Source organism: Phoca vitulina, unplaced genomic scaffold (assembly GCF_004348235.1).
Source record: "Phoca vitulina isolate PV1807 unplaced genomic scaffold, GSC_HSeal_1.0 scaffold22, whole genome shotgun sequence".
Lineage (NCBI taxonomy): Eukaryota > Metazoa > Chordata > Mammalia > Carnivora > Phocidae > Phoca > Phoca vitulina.
Window position 1 is genome coordinate 25,905,209 of NW_022589725.1, and position 18,368 is coordinate 25,923,576.

General features: G+C 37.6%; 2 protein-coding genes across 5 annotated transcripts in view; one reads left to right on the top strand and one right to left on the bottom strand.

Moving 5' to 3' along the window:
* SEL1L2 (SEL1L2 adaptor subunit of ERAD E3 ligase) overlaps positions 1-8,970 on the bottom strand; it is a 137,491-nt gene extending 128,521 nt beyond the window's left edge. For 2 of the 3 annotated variants that reach the window (XM_032419651.1, XM_032419650.1), the window contains exon 1: positions 8,679-8,970. The gene's annotated coding sequence lies outside the window, so the exon portion shown is untranslated. The remainder of the gene's footprint in view (positions 1-8,678) is intronic. The other variant, XM_032419652.1, reaches the window with a different exon arrangement.
* A 180-nt stretch (positions 8,971-9,150) lies between these two features.
* LOC116641624 (ADP-ribose glycohydrolase MACROD2-like) overlaps positions 9,151-18,368 on the top strand; it is a 161,396-nt gene continuing 152,178 nt past the window's right edge. For both annotated transcript variants that reach the window (XM_032419412.1, XM_032419413.1), the window contains exons 1-2: positions 9,151-9,461; positions 15,189-15,305. In XM_032419412.1, the coding sequence (XP_032275303.1) occupies positions 9,416-9,461; positions 15,189-15,305 (163 nt within the window). In that variant the 5' untranslated portion in view covers positions 9,151-9,415. The remainder of the gene's footprint in view (positions 9,462-15,188; positions 15,306-18,368) is intronic.

An 18,368-nucleotide genomic window follows, 5' to 3' on the forward strand; every position in this document is an offset into this window, starting at 1 on the left:
TTTTCTTAATGGTCAATGATGTTTAATAGATTTTCATGTATTTGATGGTCATTTTTATATAATTTCTGGAGTAACATTTATCCGATTCCATAGGTACATATTCAAGAGAAATGAAAGCATATGTCCAAACAGAAAACCTGTACCCAAATGTTTGTTGCCCATTTAAAAAACTGAGTTGTCATTTTGCTGATGAGAAGTAAAAGTTGTTTTTACATTCTGAATACTAAACCTTATTGGATATATGATTTGCAAAAATTTTCTCCTGTTTTGTGGATTGTCTTTTCAGTTTCTTGATGACGTCCTTTGAAGCATAAAAGTGCTTAATATTGATGATGCCCAGTTTATCTGTTTCTTCTTTTCTTGTGCTTTTGGTGGCATACTTAAGAAATCATTTGCCTAATCCAAGGTCACAAAGATTTATGCCTGTTTTCTTCTAAGAGATTTAAAATTTTAGTTATTATATTTAGGTCTTTGACCCATTTTATATTAATTTTTGTGTATAGTGTGAGGTAGATATCCAAATTCATTTTTTTTTTTTGCATGTGGCTCTGCAGTCTTCCCCGTCATCTGTTGAAGGGATTATTCTTTCCCCTCTCAACTGAGTTGCCTTGGCATCTTTGCCAAAAATCAATTGACCATATGAATGCGAGGATTTATTTCTGAACTCTGTGATATTCCATTGATCTATATGTCTGTCCTCATGCCAGTACCATACTGTCTTGATTACTGTAGGTTTGTAATAAATATTGAAATTGGGAAGTGTGAGTCCTCCAAATTTGTTCTTTTTGTTTAAAAATATTAATTTCTGTATTAATTTTCAGATCATTTTCTTAATTTCTGCAAAGAAATTAGCTGGGATTTTGTATTGAATCTGTAGATAAATTTGGAGAGTATTGCTGTCTTAACATTAAGGTTTCCAATCCATGACTATGATACATATTTTCATTTATTGGGGTTTTTTTTAATTTCTTTCAACAATTATTTGTAGTTTTCAGAGTATGAGCTTTGCACTTTTGTCAAATTTATTCCTAAGTACTCTATTCTTTTTCATGCTATTCTAAATGGAACTGTTGATTTCATTTTTTTGTTTGTTCACTGTGACTATAAAGAAATATAGTTGATTTTTGTATATTGACCTTTTATTCTGCAGCCTTGCTGAACTCATTTCTTAGTTCTAATAGTTTTTTGTGGATACCTTAGGGTTTTCTATACATAAAATTATGTCTTTAATGAATACAGATAGTTTTACTTCTTCCTTTCCAATCTTGATGTCTTTTATTTCTTGTTTTTATCTAATTGCCTTGGCTAAGCTCTCCTGTACAATGTTGAAATGCATGAATAGAAATGGTGAGAGTGTCTTGTTCCTGATCTTAGGGGGAAAGCATTCAGGTTTTCACCATTAAATACACTAGGTGTGGATTTCTTTTTTTTTAAGTACAGTTGACACACAGTGTTACATTAGTTTCAGGTGTACAACTAAGTGATTTGACAGGTTTATATATTATGCTATGTCCACCACAAGTGTAGGTAGAGGTGTGAGTTTTGTGTTTATCAGAAACACTCTAATTTGTTGAGTGTTTTATCAGAAAGAGGTGTTGAATTCTGTCAAATGTCTTTCCTGTATCAATTGAGATGATCGTGTGGTCTCTTTTATTCTATTGATGTGGTAAGTTACATTAATTAATTTTCAGATATTATATCAACCTTGCATTCCTGGGTTAAATGTAAATAAATATTTCTTAGATTGAATTCATCATGAGTAAATTATTTGAGGACTGGGTAAAAATTAATTCAATAAATGGCCAGAGAAACAAGACTGGAAAATAATTTCCATATTAAGATAGTAACTAGTTAGGAATCATGGAAATTTTGGAAGTACAATTGTTATTGTGAAAAGATTAAAAAAAGATTGTAAGAATATAACTTAATGCGCTTTACCATTCTTTGAATCCTCTACTTTTCCTTTAAAATCTGGAATTAGATCTTCATAATATTCTGGATTTAACAAAATTTAACAACCTGTCTCAAATATCCCTACTCTATAAAAATTACTATAATGCTTTCCTCATAGATTTGCTCAATCTGTTCTATTTTTATCTCCCTCCCTCCCTCTATCTCACTCTCATACACATATCCTTTCCAAGTATTGTCCTAAATAAGAGTATCATTGATATCTATCCTTCTTGGATATTTTTAAGTACTTACCCGAAAATGGTATCAATTGGGAGTATAGTGATATTTCTGATCTTCTAATCAGCTTCTACCCTTACTGCTGTTAAAAAGACCCTCATAGACAACCATAAGGACAGAAAAACTTACTTTTAATTATGACCCCAAGAATGATCAATATCTCAATTAACAGGGACAAGGGCTTCATCTTCTCCTAAGCCGCTCCTCCTCACTATAACACAGGCAGAACTAGGTGGCTGACCCACAAGCTTCCTCTTTTCAAGTCGGGGGGGGGGGGGGGTGTGTGTGTGTCAAGATTTGGTTGCTAAGCAACCATTTCCTCACTCTTGGGCCAATGAGCTGCCAGGAAATTCCTTTCAACTGGAATGAAGGCAGCTCCTGAAGAGAGCAGACTATGGGGAGGGAAGCATATCTAGTCTGCTACTCTGGTAGGAGATAAGGGGTAGGTGTGAGATAGTTAAGAGTTGCTCTCTAAAAGGAAAGGAAGAAACCAGAAGTCCAATTCGTACATGTCCACAATAATGTTCAAATAATATTTAGAGTTGCTAGAAGTTCTTATTCTTATTTTACCTTCAGCAGTGCAAGCCGCACTAAAATTAAAACACAATTAAGTATATGAGCCGTCCTGACAACATCCTGTACTCTAACATCTAAAGGCTATGGTGGACAAGAAACATATGGACCAAGTCTGCTTTGGTCGCCATCTGGGTGAAAATGTTTATCCTCTGTTTGAGTAAGGAACTGTTGAGGTTTTACTGGGACAAAGGCAAACAAATCCCAGTGATCAATGACTTTTTTTTTTTGGTCAATGACTTTTTAAAAAAGGCATTTCATTACACTTTCATTAAAAGGTATTTAAAAACACCTTCACTATCTTTAACAATATGGGCATTTCATAAGTGGGTACCCTCAAGGTTAGGGCCCGAAATGAAAATTAATATTTAGGTAAAAGCATAGAAATATTAAGACTATCTAAGGAATGGAGCTAGCTGAGAAAATGATGCTGAATATATATTAAACTTTTACAGTTTTACAGGTAATTACTTCAGAAAGAGACATATTTATTGCCTTGAATTTCCAGGTTTACTCCCTTTATTAAGTAGTTTCCCAATGCTTTAATCTCTGTTTTCCTCTTATAAGGACACCTGTAATTACATTTAGGGCCAACCATGATAATACAGGATAATCTTCCCATCTCAAGATCCTCAGTCATATCTGCAAAGTCCCTTCTGCCAAATGAGGTAACATTCATAGATTCCAGAGATTAGCTCCTAGAAATCTTTGGGACCATTATTCAGAATAGTCCTTAGTACATTTTCCTTTCATCAAGGGAGTTCAAAATGGGATTTTCCTAACTTCTGTACTTTTAAAAAGTACCTAAATATAATTTATTTAAACTCTTAAATATCATCTGTTAAGCATTCTCCAAATAATCTTTTTTTTTTCATTCCCCATTTGGATCTAGATTCATTAGCATCTTTCAGCAGATGATTTTTCTTCTTACTTTTACTGAAACTGAGCTCACCGGACTTGTCTTCCCTCTACTTTCTTTTTATTTAAAAAATTTTTGAATCTCCATTCTTTTTCTAATTCGTCACAAAAGATGAAATGCCCTTTCTATATTCTACTTTTGATTCTATCTACATTTACTTTATCTTTTTCTGGTATTTCTATCTAACATTTGTCCTTCTTTTCTCTCTCTCTTTTTTTTTTTGTTTCAATCTTTTGTCACCAGCCTTCTTAAACACTTTTCATTTCACATCTCAGAAAAATTTTACCTTGGCTTTGGTATCCTTTCTACTTCTATCTCCTCTAATTATTCTTTAGCCTCTAAACATGTCAAAAAAATAGTTCACAATCACTACTTCTTGTTTCTCTCACTTCTTTTTCAACTGTTTTTATTTTCACTGATTCACATAGACTGTAAATCCAATGGTCTTTTCTCAGTTCTCATCCTACTTGGTCTCTGTGAGATATCTGACATTTCTGACCACAAACATCTTCTTGAGAATATATTATTGGTTTCTCTGGAAACTGAATTGCAATTATTTTTCTAATTTCTTGAACACAATTTCTCACTCATTCCATCACTCCCTCACTCATTCATTAATTTTTGAATAGCTACTGTATGCTAAGGATGAATGGTCACTCTCCTTCAGGCATTTAATTTCATTTGTTATTTCCTCTCTTAGTCTTCACATTAACATTACGGCCTCTCCAATGGAACCGCTTTTGGTCTCATGTGCTCTTCCTTAGTTTTACCGACATCTCTGTATGAATAATGTTCATTTAAAGTTTTTCTCATTCAATAATTTTTATTGAGAACCTATTATGTGTCTGGCATTGTGCCATTCTCTGTGGGTAGTGAGCAAAAAGATATATTTCCTGTCCTCAGAAAGTTTTTAAGTCCAGAGTGAAAGATAAATATTAATAAAAGAATCACTAAAATAAATGTATAATTACAAAGTGTAAAAAATGCTTCATAGGAAAATAAATTAGCAATGAGGGCATATAAAAGAAAACTGTGGGTAGAGGTCAGGTGGGGTCAGAGTTAGGGAAGGCTTTGCCAGGGAATGATTTTTAGCCTAAACTCTGAAGAGTAAGAATGGGTCCACTAAGCAAATTGTGTCTCAGGTATAGTGGCAAACATGTGAAAAGACCACATGGTGTGAATAAGATGTGTTCAAGGAAGTTAAAATCTCTAAGGTTGGTATGACTGGAACCAGAGATTGAGTGGTGGGGGTGGAGCAGAATTGGTAGGTGATGGGCACTCCATTCTTAATGATTTAGTTTTTATAAGATTGTAGTAGTCAGCTTGGGCTGCCATAATAAAATGCCATAGATTGGATGGCTTAAACAGAAGAATTTTTTAAAAGATTTTATTTATTTATTTGGCAGAGAGAGAGAGAGAGAGAGCAAGCAGGGGGGAGCGGCAGGGAGAGGGAGAGGGAGAAGAAGGCTTCCCCCGAGCAGGGAGCCCGATGCAAGGCTCCATCCCAGGAACCTGGGATAATGACCCGAGCTGAAGGCAGATGCTTAACGACTGAGCCACCCAGGCGCCCCAACTGATTTTTTTTCTCACAGTTCTGGGGGCTAGAAGTCTAGGATCAGGATGCTGATATTGTCAGTCTGGTGATGGCAAAGGCTCTCTTCCTATCTTGCAGATGGCCACTTTCTCACTGTGCCTTCACATGGCAGGTGTGAGGGGTAGGTGTAGGAGGAGGGGGAAAAGATATATATATACCTTCTTCTTCTTATAAGGCCACAGTCCTACTGGATTAGGGTCCCATGCTTGTGACCTCATTTAACCTTAAGTAACTCCTAAAGACCCTATCTCCAGATATAATCACACAGCCAGCTAAGTTTTCAATATATGAATTTTGGGGGAATACAATTCAGTCCAGAGCAAAGAGCACCAAAAAGTCATTGAACAATTTACACCAGTGAGATGACACGATCACATTTGACAAGGTAACTCCAGATGCAGGGCAGAGAATGGACATATGAGGGGCAAAAGAAGACATGGGGGCAAGTTAAGAAGCTTTCTGTAATAGTCCAGTTAAATTCTTACCGAGTTTACCGCAGTGCCATTGGAAAGGAGAGCAATTCAAGAGTGATACAGGAGATAAAATTGAGACGATATAGCAATTCATTTGAAATGAGAATGAAGTTGTAAGAGGTATCAGGGATGGTGTTTAGGGTTCCTAATTGTTCAACTGAAAGAGTGATGAAGCCATTCAAAGAGATAGGGGACCCTGGAAGAAATCTAAATGTGGAGGAAAGATCATGAGTTCAGTGTGGTACATGGTAAATTTTAGGTACTTTTGAGACATTAAATATTGATATTTAATACTCTTGTATCATAATGGTATTTTGTCAGAATAATTAATACTTAATGTTGAAACAAATACCCTCTAAATACTAATGCCTTAACATAATAAAGTTTCTTGTTTATATCACAGTCTGATGTGGTACTCCTTGGATCCCTGAGATACTCCTTCAAGCAATGATTCAGGGATCCAAGCTCCTTCCTTCTTGAGATGCTGTCTGAGATCACCATGGAAAGAAAAGAGAGAATATGGATGAGGGTACAGAGGATTTGATGGTTAGGCTTGGATGTGGCATATATCACCCTTGCCTTATAACCCACCCAGGATGCAGTCACACGTCCTATCTAACTTCAAGGGATGCTGGGAAATATACTCTTCCTATGGGTCAAGAGAGAGAAAATTGTGTTAGTGAATATCTCTGCCACATTTACTAGGTGCTAGTCACTTCATGTGTTTATTTCATCCTCACACCAATCAAAGTAGATACTATATTATTATATCCACATAATAATTAAAAAAAGCAAGATGTAGAGACTGAGTAACTTGGAAGAGTCACATAGTCAATAAGGGTGAACTTAGGATTTGAATCCAGATGGTCTAGTTTCAGGTGCCTTTTAACATAGTACATAACATATCATAACACTGCCTCTTAAAGTTGTTATTGAATGGTAGCATGTATAGGTTGAAAACTCAAGAAGAAATTTTTGCTGAAGATAATTTTTGGGAGTCATTGGTATAACTCAGAGTTTCCCAACTTCAGCAGTGTTGAAATTTTGGGCCAGATGATTCTTTGTTGTGGGGGTTGTTCCATGTACTTTAGGATGCTTAACAGCATCCTTGACCTCTGCCCACTAGATACCAGTGGCACTCTTTTCCCAGTTGGGACAACCAAAAATTTCTCCAGACACTGCCAGTGTCCCCTGTGGGGAACTGCCCCTGGTTGAGAATCACTGTTATACCTGAACCATGAGTATGGATGAAATTATTCAAAGAAAAGGTATAAAGTGAAAAGAGACAAAGGGCTAAGACTAAGTCTTAATGAATTCCAAAATGTAATGGCTGAAAAGGAAGACGGGCCAGTAAAGGAAATTAAAGGAATGGCCACACAGGTGGAATCTGAAAAGGGTGAGAAAAACTGAAGGAAAAGAATGCTGCAAGGAGGAATGAGAGGTTGAATGTTAAATGCTGCTGAGAGATCTTGTAAGAAAAAGATTGAAAAATGTCCATTAAATAGCACATGAATGTCACTGTTCACCTTAGTAAGAGCTGTTTCAGTTGGTTAATAAGATAGAACCCAGAAGAAAGTGGACTGAAAAGCAGAAAGTGGATGTAAGGAAATTGACACAGCAGGTATTGACAACCATTTGAAAAGGAAGGAGAAGCAGTAGTTGGAGGGTATTGTGGAATCACAGGAGGTTTTTTTTTTTTTCTAACATGGAAGAGACTTGAGAGTTTCAAAGTTGATGTATGGTTCCAGTTCCTTGAGTTGCCATGAAACAAAGAATAATCAGTAGCATAGTGTAAGGTTCCTAAGAAAGCATAGGTGAACTCTAGGCTGGGGCGGAAACAGCCTCTCTCGTAACAAAAGGGATAGTGCCCAGGCTGATGCACTTTCCTGCAGACACTTTACATGTAGTATTTCTAAATAAGAACTCAATATATTTCTCATAAAATCTGCAACTGCTCCTGGATTGCCTAATATTATTAATTATACTGCTATTCTCTTCTTAAACTAGTCCATGAAACTCTTATCTTCTTTCTCTTCCTCATCCTGTTCCCAAAATCTATTCCATTACCAATTTTTATCGATTTTACTTTTGTAATGTGTCTTGAATCAGAGCCCTCCTTTTACTTCCATTGCCAAAAAATAAGTGCATATTTTTATTACTAGCCCAAGTGTCACTTTCTTCTTGAAGCCTTCCTTATTTCTCCCAGCAAAATTCACAACATTAAAAGAAAAACAGCAGAGACAATGTTAAAATAAAAATTATTAACTTACTATGTCATGAATCATACTCATGAGTGTCCTGTTACTTGAAACATTTTCTTTTTTTTTTTTTTATGATCCTTAATAGGGCCTTCCTCTTTTTTTTTCTCCTTTTTTTATTATTAAAAAAAATGTGTTGCAAATATTAGCTCTTACACACCTGGCTTAAGTACTGCACAGATAACATGGCAACCCCAATGGTCAAATAAATGTGGATTCACTACATCCACTAAATCAGCCTTGTAGATGGTCTGATATTTAGAAATGCAATACATTTGGGGGAGGGAGTTGTCAAACTTCCTCTGAATTCTAGGTCACCCTACTCTTGTGGCGGACTGGATATTCAGAACACCAACAGATTAGTATTACCCAGAATCAAGCCAGCCCTTTAGCTGAAGCAATTGGAGGAACAAAAGGATAAGATGACTTGGCTCTGGTTGACACCCACTTGAATTTGCTTTGATGTAAGATTTTTGTTTCCAATATAACATTTTGGTTGCCCACTATTAAGTTCCTAAAACCCTGGTTTAGTACAGTTTGTCTTTGCTCTTTCCAAACTTCACCACACTCCAGGGAAAACTGTAATTTTTACTACAAGGTTGAGGAGCTGATTGTGTATGGTCTGGAATTATTTCCCAATCCTCTCACTTCTTCGGGTTATATTTACTCACCAAGAAGAAAGCTTCAGATTATCTGGTAAAATCCATCCAGACAGGTCAGTTAGAGCAAACATGGACAATTCGCGTTGACTCAGTTCTCCTCCCACTGTCACGTCCTCCAGCTCTAGAGGCAGCTTTCGCCGGCTGGTTCGCCGGTCACCTCGCACACCTGGCCCTATAGGCCACGCCCTCAGTTTCTCCTAGCGCTGCGAAGCCGGGGCAAGCGCCAGCAGTCTCACGCTCCTCCCAGGCGTCCGCTCCACGCCCCGCCCCCCTAACGCGAGGCCATCTCCAGCCCCCTCGCGCCCTGGCTCCGCCCCCTCCAGCTCCCCAACGTCCTCGGCGTCTGGCCCGAGCCTGCGCCTGCGCGTGCGCCCTGGGGCCGAAGTAGGGGCGCGCGGTGACTGGAACGCGGAGAGCGGCGGGCGGTGCAGCCAATGGGAGGCGTCGCTGGCTAGCGGCTGGGAGGCGGGGCCTGCGCGGGTGTTAGGTTAGCGCGAGGCGTGACCTAGTTGACAGGCTCTGAGGTGCTGCTGTGGCGGCGGCCACGGGGCTGAGGCGGGTGGGAGCCGAAGCCTAGCGCGGGTTGAGGGAAGAGGGCAGCGATTGGCGAGTGGCGCGGGACCTGGAGCCTCTTGCACTTTTTTTCTTCCCGAGTGCCCCCTCTCACCCCTCCCACTCCACACACACCCTGTTTGCCCGTGAGCCTGGGGAACTTGCAGCTTAAAGCCAGCCACCCCCACGGCAACATGTACCCCAGCAACAAGAAGAAAAAGGTGTGGAGAGAGGAGAAAGGTAACTGGCCCGTCGAGTCCTGGGGGTGCGGGGGGGTGGGGGTCGGGTGGGGGCGGGGGTCAGGGCTGTGTGTGCCGCGGCGCCCTCCGCCCGAGCTCCCGCCTCGCGCCCGCCCGGCCGGTGCCGCCTCCCTCGCGAGTCCGCGTGTACACACGCGCACACGCGCGCGTACACCAGCGTGCACGCGCCGCCCCCGGGCACCTGCAGCTCGCGCACGTGTGGGCGCACACCCCTCTGCTGCCTGCCGCGCCCGGTCACCTTCCCCCGGTGCGGGGCTGCCTTCGCCTGGCTGGTGGCGTGGACCTCGCGCGGCAGTCCTCGGGAGCGGCACAACTTGCTCAGGTCCCCCACCCTCTCCTGGGACCGCAGCTGAGACTTTCGGACTCCCGGCCAGGTTGTCCCAGGGACACGTGCCCGACGGCGGGCGCACAGGCTGCAGCTACTGCTGCGCCTCCGCGCCCAGCTGACCCTCATCTATTCACTCCTGGCCCCTGTCCCCCACCCCCCAGCTGGCAGAGTGTCTGCACCTTCGGGCGTTTACCCCTTCTCTAGGGGCCCTTCTGCGCCGCAGTGTGACTTTTGAAACCTGGAACTCTAGGGGAAACTGAAAACGGGCGTGTTGTCCGTGAGGATAAGTGCTTTCAGAGAAGTCTGAATGGGCTTTTCTCTGCAGTGTGTTTCTGTGTATTTCATCCCCATTTGTAATCAGAAGTTGCTCAGTGTAAGATTGTGAAACTGATGTCACTCTCGACGAATGAACTTACCCCTGAATTTTGTGCATATTAAAGCTTATCCAGATCGGCTAGATTGACAAGTGGCACTGATTCCTGTAAGACATAGAAGTGTGCCATCCAATCCTCTTTTCTTTCTCCTCCCTCTCCTCTTTTTCTCTGGCATTATAGTTAGATAATATTCCGAGATAAAACTTTAGTCTCTGGCGTTTTTTCTTTCATTCTTTTCACACTTTTTTTCCCCTTTAGCTTTTTACAGAAATGTAGCAAAAAGTACTTGGCGTTGCTACTGCTATCATAGACTAGACCTGCGTATCCAGAGTGAGGTCGGGTGAGAGTAGTGCTGATCTCTCCTAAGTATCCCATCTTCTTCATATTAGAAGGATAATGGGGTGATTAGGTTGAGAGTTGATTTCCTTGCTAATAGCTCTTTAAAACCTGTAGATTGTTTTTGCAAGTCCTGGCCTTTATAAACACTAACGATTTTTTTCAAATTAGTGGGAAGATTTAATATAATTGAACAATTAAAATGGCTTTGAAAATTTTGAGAGATTAGGTTGTATGTCATTTAATTATGTCTTAATGATTATGGGCTTATATAGAACTAAAAATTCTGTTGAGAGTAATAGCCTGGTATATATAAAGTAGTGTAAGATAATCTTTGTTTTTGCAGTGGCAGTTACTTTAGTTTCAGCACACTTTCAACAACGATTTACCTTGTAAGCATTGAAAGATCATCTATGCCCATTTTTGTTGATGGTCTTGGAATGTTAGTTTTGTATTGATAAGGCAAAATAATGGAAATCATGGAGATTGTTTGCAATACATGATTCACTGATGAAATTATGGTGATTACTTAAGAAGTATTTTTCTGTCATAATAATGTTCCTAAAGTAACAATGTTATAATGGTTCCTTCATTTAACATCTACACATTTGGACTGTGGCAAGCAGGCGTTTTAGCATCTTTAATGTCTTGAGGTTTTTTTTTGCTTCTAACAATAGGGGAAAATATAACCAAATTAATATTTTCTAAATAAAGAAGCAAATGCGCAATTAAAGAGGGTATTTAACAGATTAAATTTGTCTTGTCTAAAACCTATTTTTGCATGAAGTTTAATGTTAAAGGAAAAGCTTACTGTGATTTGAAGACTTTAGTGTATGTCTCAGTGTATCAGGATGTCTATTTTTGATTATTTAATATTTAAAAGTATGTATTGTACCATCAAGAAGGAACTAAGGATTTCTAGTATGGTAGTTAGTATTAAAGAAGCTGATGGGATGCCTGACCTTTTTTCTTTCATTGCGCTGGTGAGGATGGTATTGTATTTTTGCAGCTGTTATTTAAATCTAAAGGAAGGCTTATCCACCTCATTGAAATGTCAGGGCATTCTGTAAACACACTTTAGCTCAGTATGCCATCTAATAGTAGGACTGTCTACTTATATGCTTGGTTCATAGAGCAGATTCATTGTAAAGGGGAAGCATTCTTTCAGGAAAAATTTTGTGTAATGCCAAAGAAACTGTATCATGTTTGTGGTCCTTAGTATGTTTCATTGTTTAAACAAATAACTAAGGACTTCTTGAATGCACATATGTTAAATAAACCTTATTGATGTATTATTTTGAGCCCTAATTGAAAACCACTTAATGTGTATTATAATTTCAAGTACTGGAACATAAATTATCTCTTTGTTTTATCTTATTTTCTTATTATTGATCTTGTTTCTTTTCTAAGAGTCCATACTTAAATGTTTAAATAAATGGAATGACCGAGGCCAGGTTGCACTTCTATATTACCTTCTGACATTTACTAAAACTACAAGTTGCTTCATAATCTCTCTCAACCTGATTACTGATACCGCAATATTTCTATATTAGTGATCTGAACTCTTTTAGTAGTGGTTTGGTAAGTGCTTGTCATCCCTTTCCTCCTTTGTGTGAGTATTCCAAATTTACCATTTCCTTTAAGCTTCCTATTCCAGGACCCCCTCCTCCTATATTAAACACATGACATTTCTTTTTAATTCATTTAGAAAATACATGTCATATAACATGAACAGCCCTAATATCTTCCTCTGTCCGTTTCTTTACATCTCCTTTCAGCTCTGTTCCTGTCTTAAAGGAAGTACTTTTCTTATGCTCTTTGTCTCATCTCCTGTATTCCTTGAAATCTTGTGCTATCATTTATTCCCTTTTGGGGATATTTAGTTTGTCAGTGTCTTTAGGTTCCCCTCCTCAGTCTGTAATGATACTCGAGTCTCTACCCTAAAATACCCTTCTTTCCAAAGGGCTTCATCTTGGAGTTGCTGTTCTGACGACTTTTTCTCAGTTCCCTTGTAGTCTCCTGGATCTCAGCTATACTCTAGTGAAACTAATGTTCCTAAATTCACTCAGTAGTAACAGTGATGGTACTAATGTAAAAAAGAGTTACTATTTGAGTCCTGTTTGTGTGCCCAGCACTATTCTAAGTACAGTAGTCTCCCCTTATTTATGGGGATACGTTCCAAGGCCCCCCAGTGGATGCTTAAGACTGCATATAGTACTGAATACTATATATGCTATGTTTTTTTTCCTGTATATACATACCTGTGATAAAGTTTAATTTATAAATTAGGCACAGTAGCCTATTAACAGTAACTAAGTGAATGTGGCATTTCAGAATATTTTATTGTACTGTACTCATCCTTTTTGTGATGATGTGAGATGATAAAATGCCTGTGTGATGAGGTGAATGACATGACATAGGCTACTACTGACTTTCTGACAATATGTCAGAGGATCATCTTCTCCCGACTGCAGTTGACTATGGGTAACTGCAACTATGGAAAGTGAAACTGCAGATAAGGGGGGACTTCTGTACCTTACATGGGTTATCTCATTTAATTTTCCCAACAACTCTATGAGGTAGTATACTGTAGGTCAGGAGGTTTGAATATTTGTCTGGTTTGAATCTTGTACTGTTCACTAGCTGTGGAATGTTAGGTAAGTTATTCAACCTCTCTGGCTTAATTGCCTCATCTATAAATTGTGTATAATACCTACCTCAAAAAGAAACTGAGACATAAAGAGATTAAATAACCCAAGATCACATAGATTTGCATGGTTTGGGATTAGAATCCAGACAGCTCTGTTAACCATTTTGCTCTCTTTTCAGTGCTGTTGGTGATACAATTGATAAAACCAATGGCTTATTAATTTTTATTCTTCCTGATCTTCCTGTAGCAATTGACAGTATTTCCTCTCTTCTACTTATTTTATTTTATTTATTTTTTAATTTAAATTCAATTAACTAACATGTAGTGTATTATTAGTTTCAGAGGTAGAGTTCATAATTTCTTATTGTATAAGTCTTATATGATACCCGGTGCTCTTTACATCATGCGCCCTCCTTAATGTCCATCACCCAGTTACCCCATCCCCCCACTCCCCTCTTCTTACTAAAACTCTTTTCTTCGCTGGTTTCTACATCATTGGCACTTTGATTCACCTTATACCTCCAGTGATATGTAAGTTTTATTTCATTTTTCCCTTCTTTGTGTCCACCCTGTAGTTGTTTTTTTGAGGTTCGATCACATCCCTTACCTTTTCCTATGAACTTCCTTTAGGACCAGAAATTTTGTTCATAATTTCCAAAATCTCTAGGCTAGCTAGATCTCTTTCTTGAATTCCAGATTCTTGGATTTCAACTTAAATACCCTTTAGGCATCTTACATTCAGTATGGTGTTGACCCTTGAGTACTGTAGTGTTGTGATTTGATTATATCACATCTGGTTAAAATACCTTGTTATTATTACCTCCTAACGTGGCTGAAGAAAAGACAGTTCTAGGAGCAGGGAAAAATGTTGGTTTCCTGTTTCCTGTTTGCTTGTACTTTAATTAATACCTTCTGCAGTTTATTTCTGGAAAGAATATTTTAAAGTGGTTATTTTATGAGGGTTAGACACCTAAAACTAGTTACTATCCTTAAATCCATTCACTTTGCAGTGTGCTAAAAGACAGTTGGAGAGAGTACAACTGTCAATCTCTTTACATTGTGGAGACCTTTGGTAAAAGATATGATACATGACAGCTGACATACAGAAACACCTCATTTGAGGAGCTTTTCTGGTGAAGGTAGTACACTATAGTGACTAATAGTATAGGCTATAGTTTTTGACTACTGGAGATATCTGACTGGATTTTAATGGAAAGCTTTCTTGCTTTGGACAGCTACTGAACTTTGATGTGCTTCGTTTCCCTATTTACAAAATAAGAATAATAATACTACCAAATTTGCTGAGTTGTTGGAAAGATGATTTCCATGAAATTATGTGTGTGAAGTACCTGGCACTTACAGAGAACTTACTGTTCTTAATTCTAAGATGCATTTTAGAAACATTTTTTATATTGTCATTAATTCTAAGATGCATTTTTAAAGATATTTTAATCTTATCAAGATGTGTATTGAAAGTAGTGTTTAATTACCTCCACAAAGATATTATTAAATTGAAAGTTCACTTTTATTGTTGATGGCATGTTTGAATTAAGGAAATACTGTGGTGGCTGCCTTTCTTGTGCTCTTAGCATTTGTACATAGCCGTCTTAGGATTTTATATTTTATTTATGCAGCTATTATTTTGTATATTATCCATTCCTGTTTTGTCTTGTGAACTCCTCAAGGTTAAGGATCACCTTTGCACCTGCAGTGTATAAACGTATTACTTGGCACATAGTAGACTGTTAATATATGTTGATTGAAAGAGTTCATTTATTTCTTGGACTATCATAAGAGTCTTCCTCATCAGGCTCTGACATGCCACCCCCCACCCCCAGTAATATGGTATTAACTTGACACTTTTTAACATTCAGATATGGCGTCATTAGATTTTCATTTTGATGTTTCTCAAGCCCAACCAGTTCTTTGGTTTGCTTACATGATTAATATCTAAATTATAAAATAATTCCTGAACTTAAAAGTTAAATACAAATGGAGATTCTGCTTTTATTTTGCAAGAACGTTTACTGAAGATGACCTTAGAGGAGAGACGCAAAGAATACATAAGGGACTATGTTCCCCTGAACACCATCCTATCGTGGAAGGAGGAGATGAAGGGCAAGAGCCAAAATGATGGTAAGTTTCTCAGAACATTTTTCAGGTAGATACTGTTCCCATTTATTTATGACTTCTGCAGGACAATTATTGATAGAAATGAATAACTGGCATTCAGTAAAGAGATGACATTTTTGATATTTGAAGTAATTGCTTGGTTGTCATTTAATTATTTTTAGCAATCTATTGTGTGTTATTTAAGCTTAGGAAATTATATTAACATAATTCATGTTACGATATAATGGTCTGCATTTATATTATGGCATTTTTAAAAAACTGTTCTGCAGTTGTTCTTGGAGCAAATAATATTAAGGATTTGGTGCTTTGGTGGTGTGGCCCTTAGAGTTTATTTTGATTAGGTTCATTTATTTCTTCAAGTTTCTTCAAGTTATTCTAAGGATTGGATACAGTTGAAAGTATATTAGGAAGAATAGAGAAAAACATTTACCGTAGTTTTAGAGAAGAATATGTATTTTGTATGGTGTGGTATTATATCTGCATGTAAAGTATTTGTATGACAAAATTTACTCTCAAAATCTTTATGATTTAATAAGAGTCTAGATTATTTGAGTGAAGATATGTGTTAGCATATAAATAAAATTTTAAGTATTGAAAAGGTACCTGGAAAAAATTATAAAAAACAACATGATAGATTTAATGGATGCTTATTATGCTTACCTCTGAACTAGCACTCATTGGTGTTAATGGTCTGGATGTGAAGCTTAGAAGAAATAGGGTGTTTTTAGGATACTTAACAAATGAGAAAGAGAGGTAACTTTATGAAAGGGACTTGGAAAATGCTAATTTCACAGGTTCTGGTCTTAGATTGATGGAACTATACAGGATACTAAGGGTTCAGAACAAGAAGATTAATACGGAATTCCTGTGGACAAATTTGTGGGAAACAGCAGCCCAGTTAGGCTTTGGTGTCTGGGAAGAGAACACATTTACCAGAGTGTTTGCATTTTAGACAGAATTTTTATTCTTTGCTTTGCTTGAAAACATACGTGAACTTGGGCAAGTGGGGGTAGTAGTTCTACCTCATGTTCTAATGGGGTCATTGGACAAACTGAATGGGACATACACATCTAACCTGCTTGCCCAGGGTTTTCAGTAAATGCAAGCTGTTTTAGTAACGATCTAATTAAGACCTCACTCATTGAAAGAGAGGGTAGTGCTATGTAATGAAAAGAATATAGAACTAGAGAACAAAAGGACAGAATTTGGGCCTTGATTGATCTAAGACCATAAGCCTTTTCATGTTTGGATCTCAGTTATTTCTTCTTTTTTAATAAGACACTGGTATCAAATACTTTGGTGCCATTTTTTTTTTTTTTTTTTTTTTTTTTTATGGCTAGTAAATCTTTATCCAGTACTTCAGTCATCTGATTTTCTTTCTTAGTTGCTGTTTTAACTGGTCACTTTTCTAAGGATGTAGTACTTGATGTTCTTTTAAAACAATTTTTGCCTCTCAGAAAGAGGTAGATTCCTGTTGCTGTTAAAACAATTGACAAAGCAGTAGAGATACCCAGGTTGTATTGCCCAATGTTGGTCTGCTCACCTCTGCATAAAGGCTTGGCCTTTATGTTGGCTGCTTCTGTTTGAATATATACATAACAGTGTAGGGTTGAACTGAGTTATCAGAGAACTCACAGTTGGATGTTTTCAGAGATATCACACACCAAAATATGTCCCCTAAATCAGAAAAATACGTTGAATAACACCTGCCATTTTTATTCCCTAACAGGATCCTATGTATTTACTCCTGTCTCCCAATATGAGCTTTATAAGTGGTTACAGCTGCTCTATGTATTTCACTTTTTTCCTTCATGCTTTTTTGAACTGAAAGTTTTTCATGGGGAGTGAGGTGTGATCAAAATTATATTTCTTTTGAACCTGTTTTATTCTTTCTATCCTATGTTACTTGCTCCCCTGTTGTGACCTAGAAATTAGTTGACTAGCCTCTTCTTTTTTCATGAAACAGAATGGCTCATTCGACAAGTAAGATCTATTTATTTCTTTATATAATATATATCTTTCGAAAGTGCTTTCTTCCAGTGTAACCTATCCAGGGTGCAGTTACACTAAAATATTAGCAAAGAGAGTTTTAGTATTTTAACAGTTTGAAAGATCCTTTAAGAATATAAATTAAAAAAATAATAAAGGACAACTATATATTTTATTTTGAAATGTTTAAGCCACTGCTTATAAATGTATATGTATATAAGTAGGTTTGGATTTGTATAATATCTAAATTTTTTAGGTGTCAGATTTCAAACTAAGTCTTAAAAGAGGTCTATAGGGCGCCTGGGTGGCTCAGTCGTTAAGCGTCTGCCTTCGGCTCAGGTCATGATCCCAGGGTCCTGGGATCAAGTCCCACATCGGGCTCCCTGCTCGGCGGGAAGCCTGCTTCTCCCTCTCCCACTCCCCCTGCTTGTGTTCCCTCTCTCGCTGTGTCTCTCTCTGTCAAATAAATAAATAAAATCTTTAAAAAAAAAAAAAAAGAGGTCTATAATTCTTTGTCCTATATTTTCTGATTTGTAGGACATGAACAGTATTTATTGGGCTTGCACAATATACCAATTTCAAGTGTTGTAGTTTATCATTATTATTTACATTTTTATAGAGGGACATTTTGGCCTTGATATCCAGGATTACATGGAAAGTTCTCAAGCTATTGTTTTTAATTTTTTTCTTACTTTGCTCAGTTTTGCTTTACTTTAATTAAATGCTTTTTTGTTATTATGTTGTAGTAGAAAGTTAAACTGGGGAGTAGTTGAATGTGTTTGTCATAATTTTGATTTTAAGGCCTCCAAAAAAGGGAAACCAAAAATTGTCAAATATAAAATCCTTGTTTGTGTAGAAAGGAGGAAGTAGGGAGATGATCACCAAAAAAAAACAAACAACAACCCCACCCCCCCACAACAACCTGCTTCCTTATTGTTCATGTTCATATTTGTTAACTGCTCTTGGCAAATCTCTGAAATTATGTGCTTCCACTTAATAATTCTCTTTCATTTGTCAGTTGCTTTATTGAAGGTTATTTTAAAATGCTTGTCTCTTATTATACCATGTCTCAACACC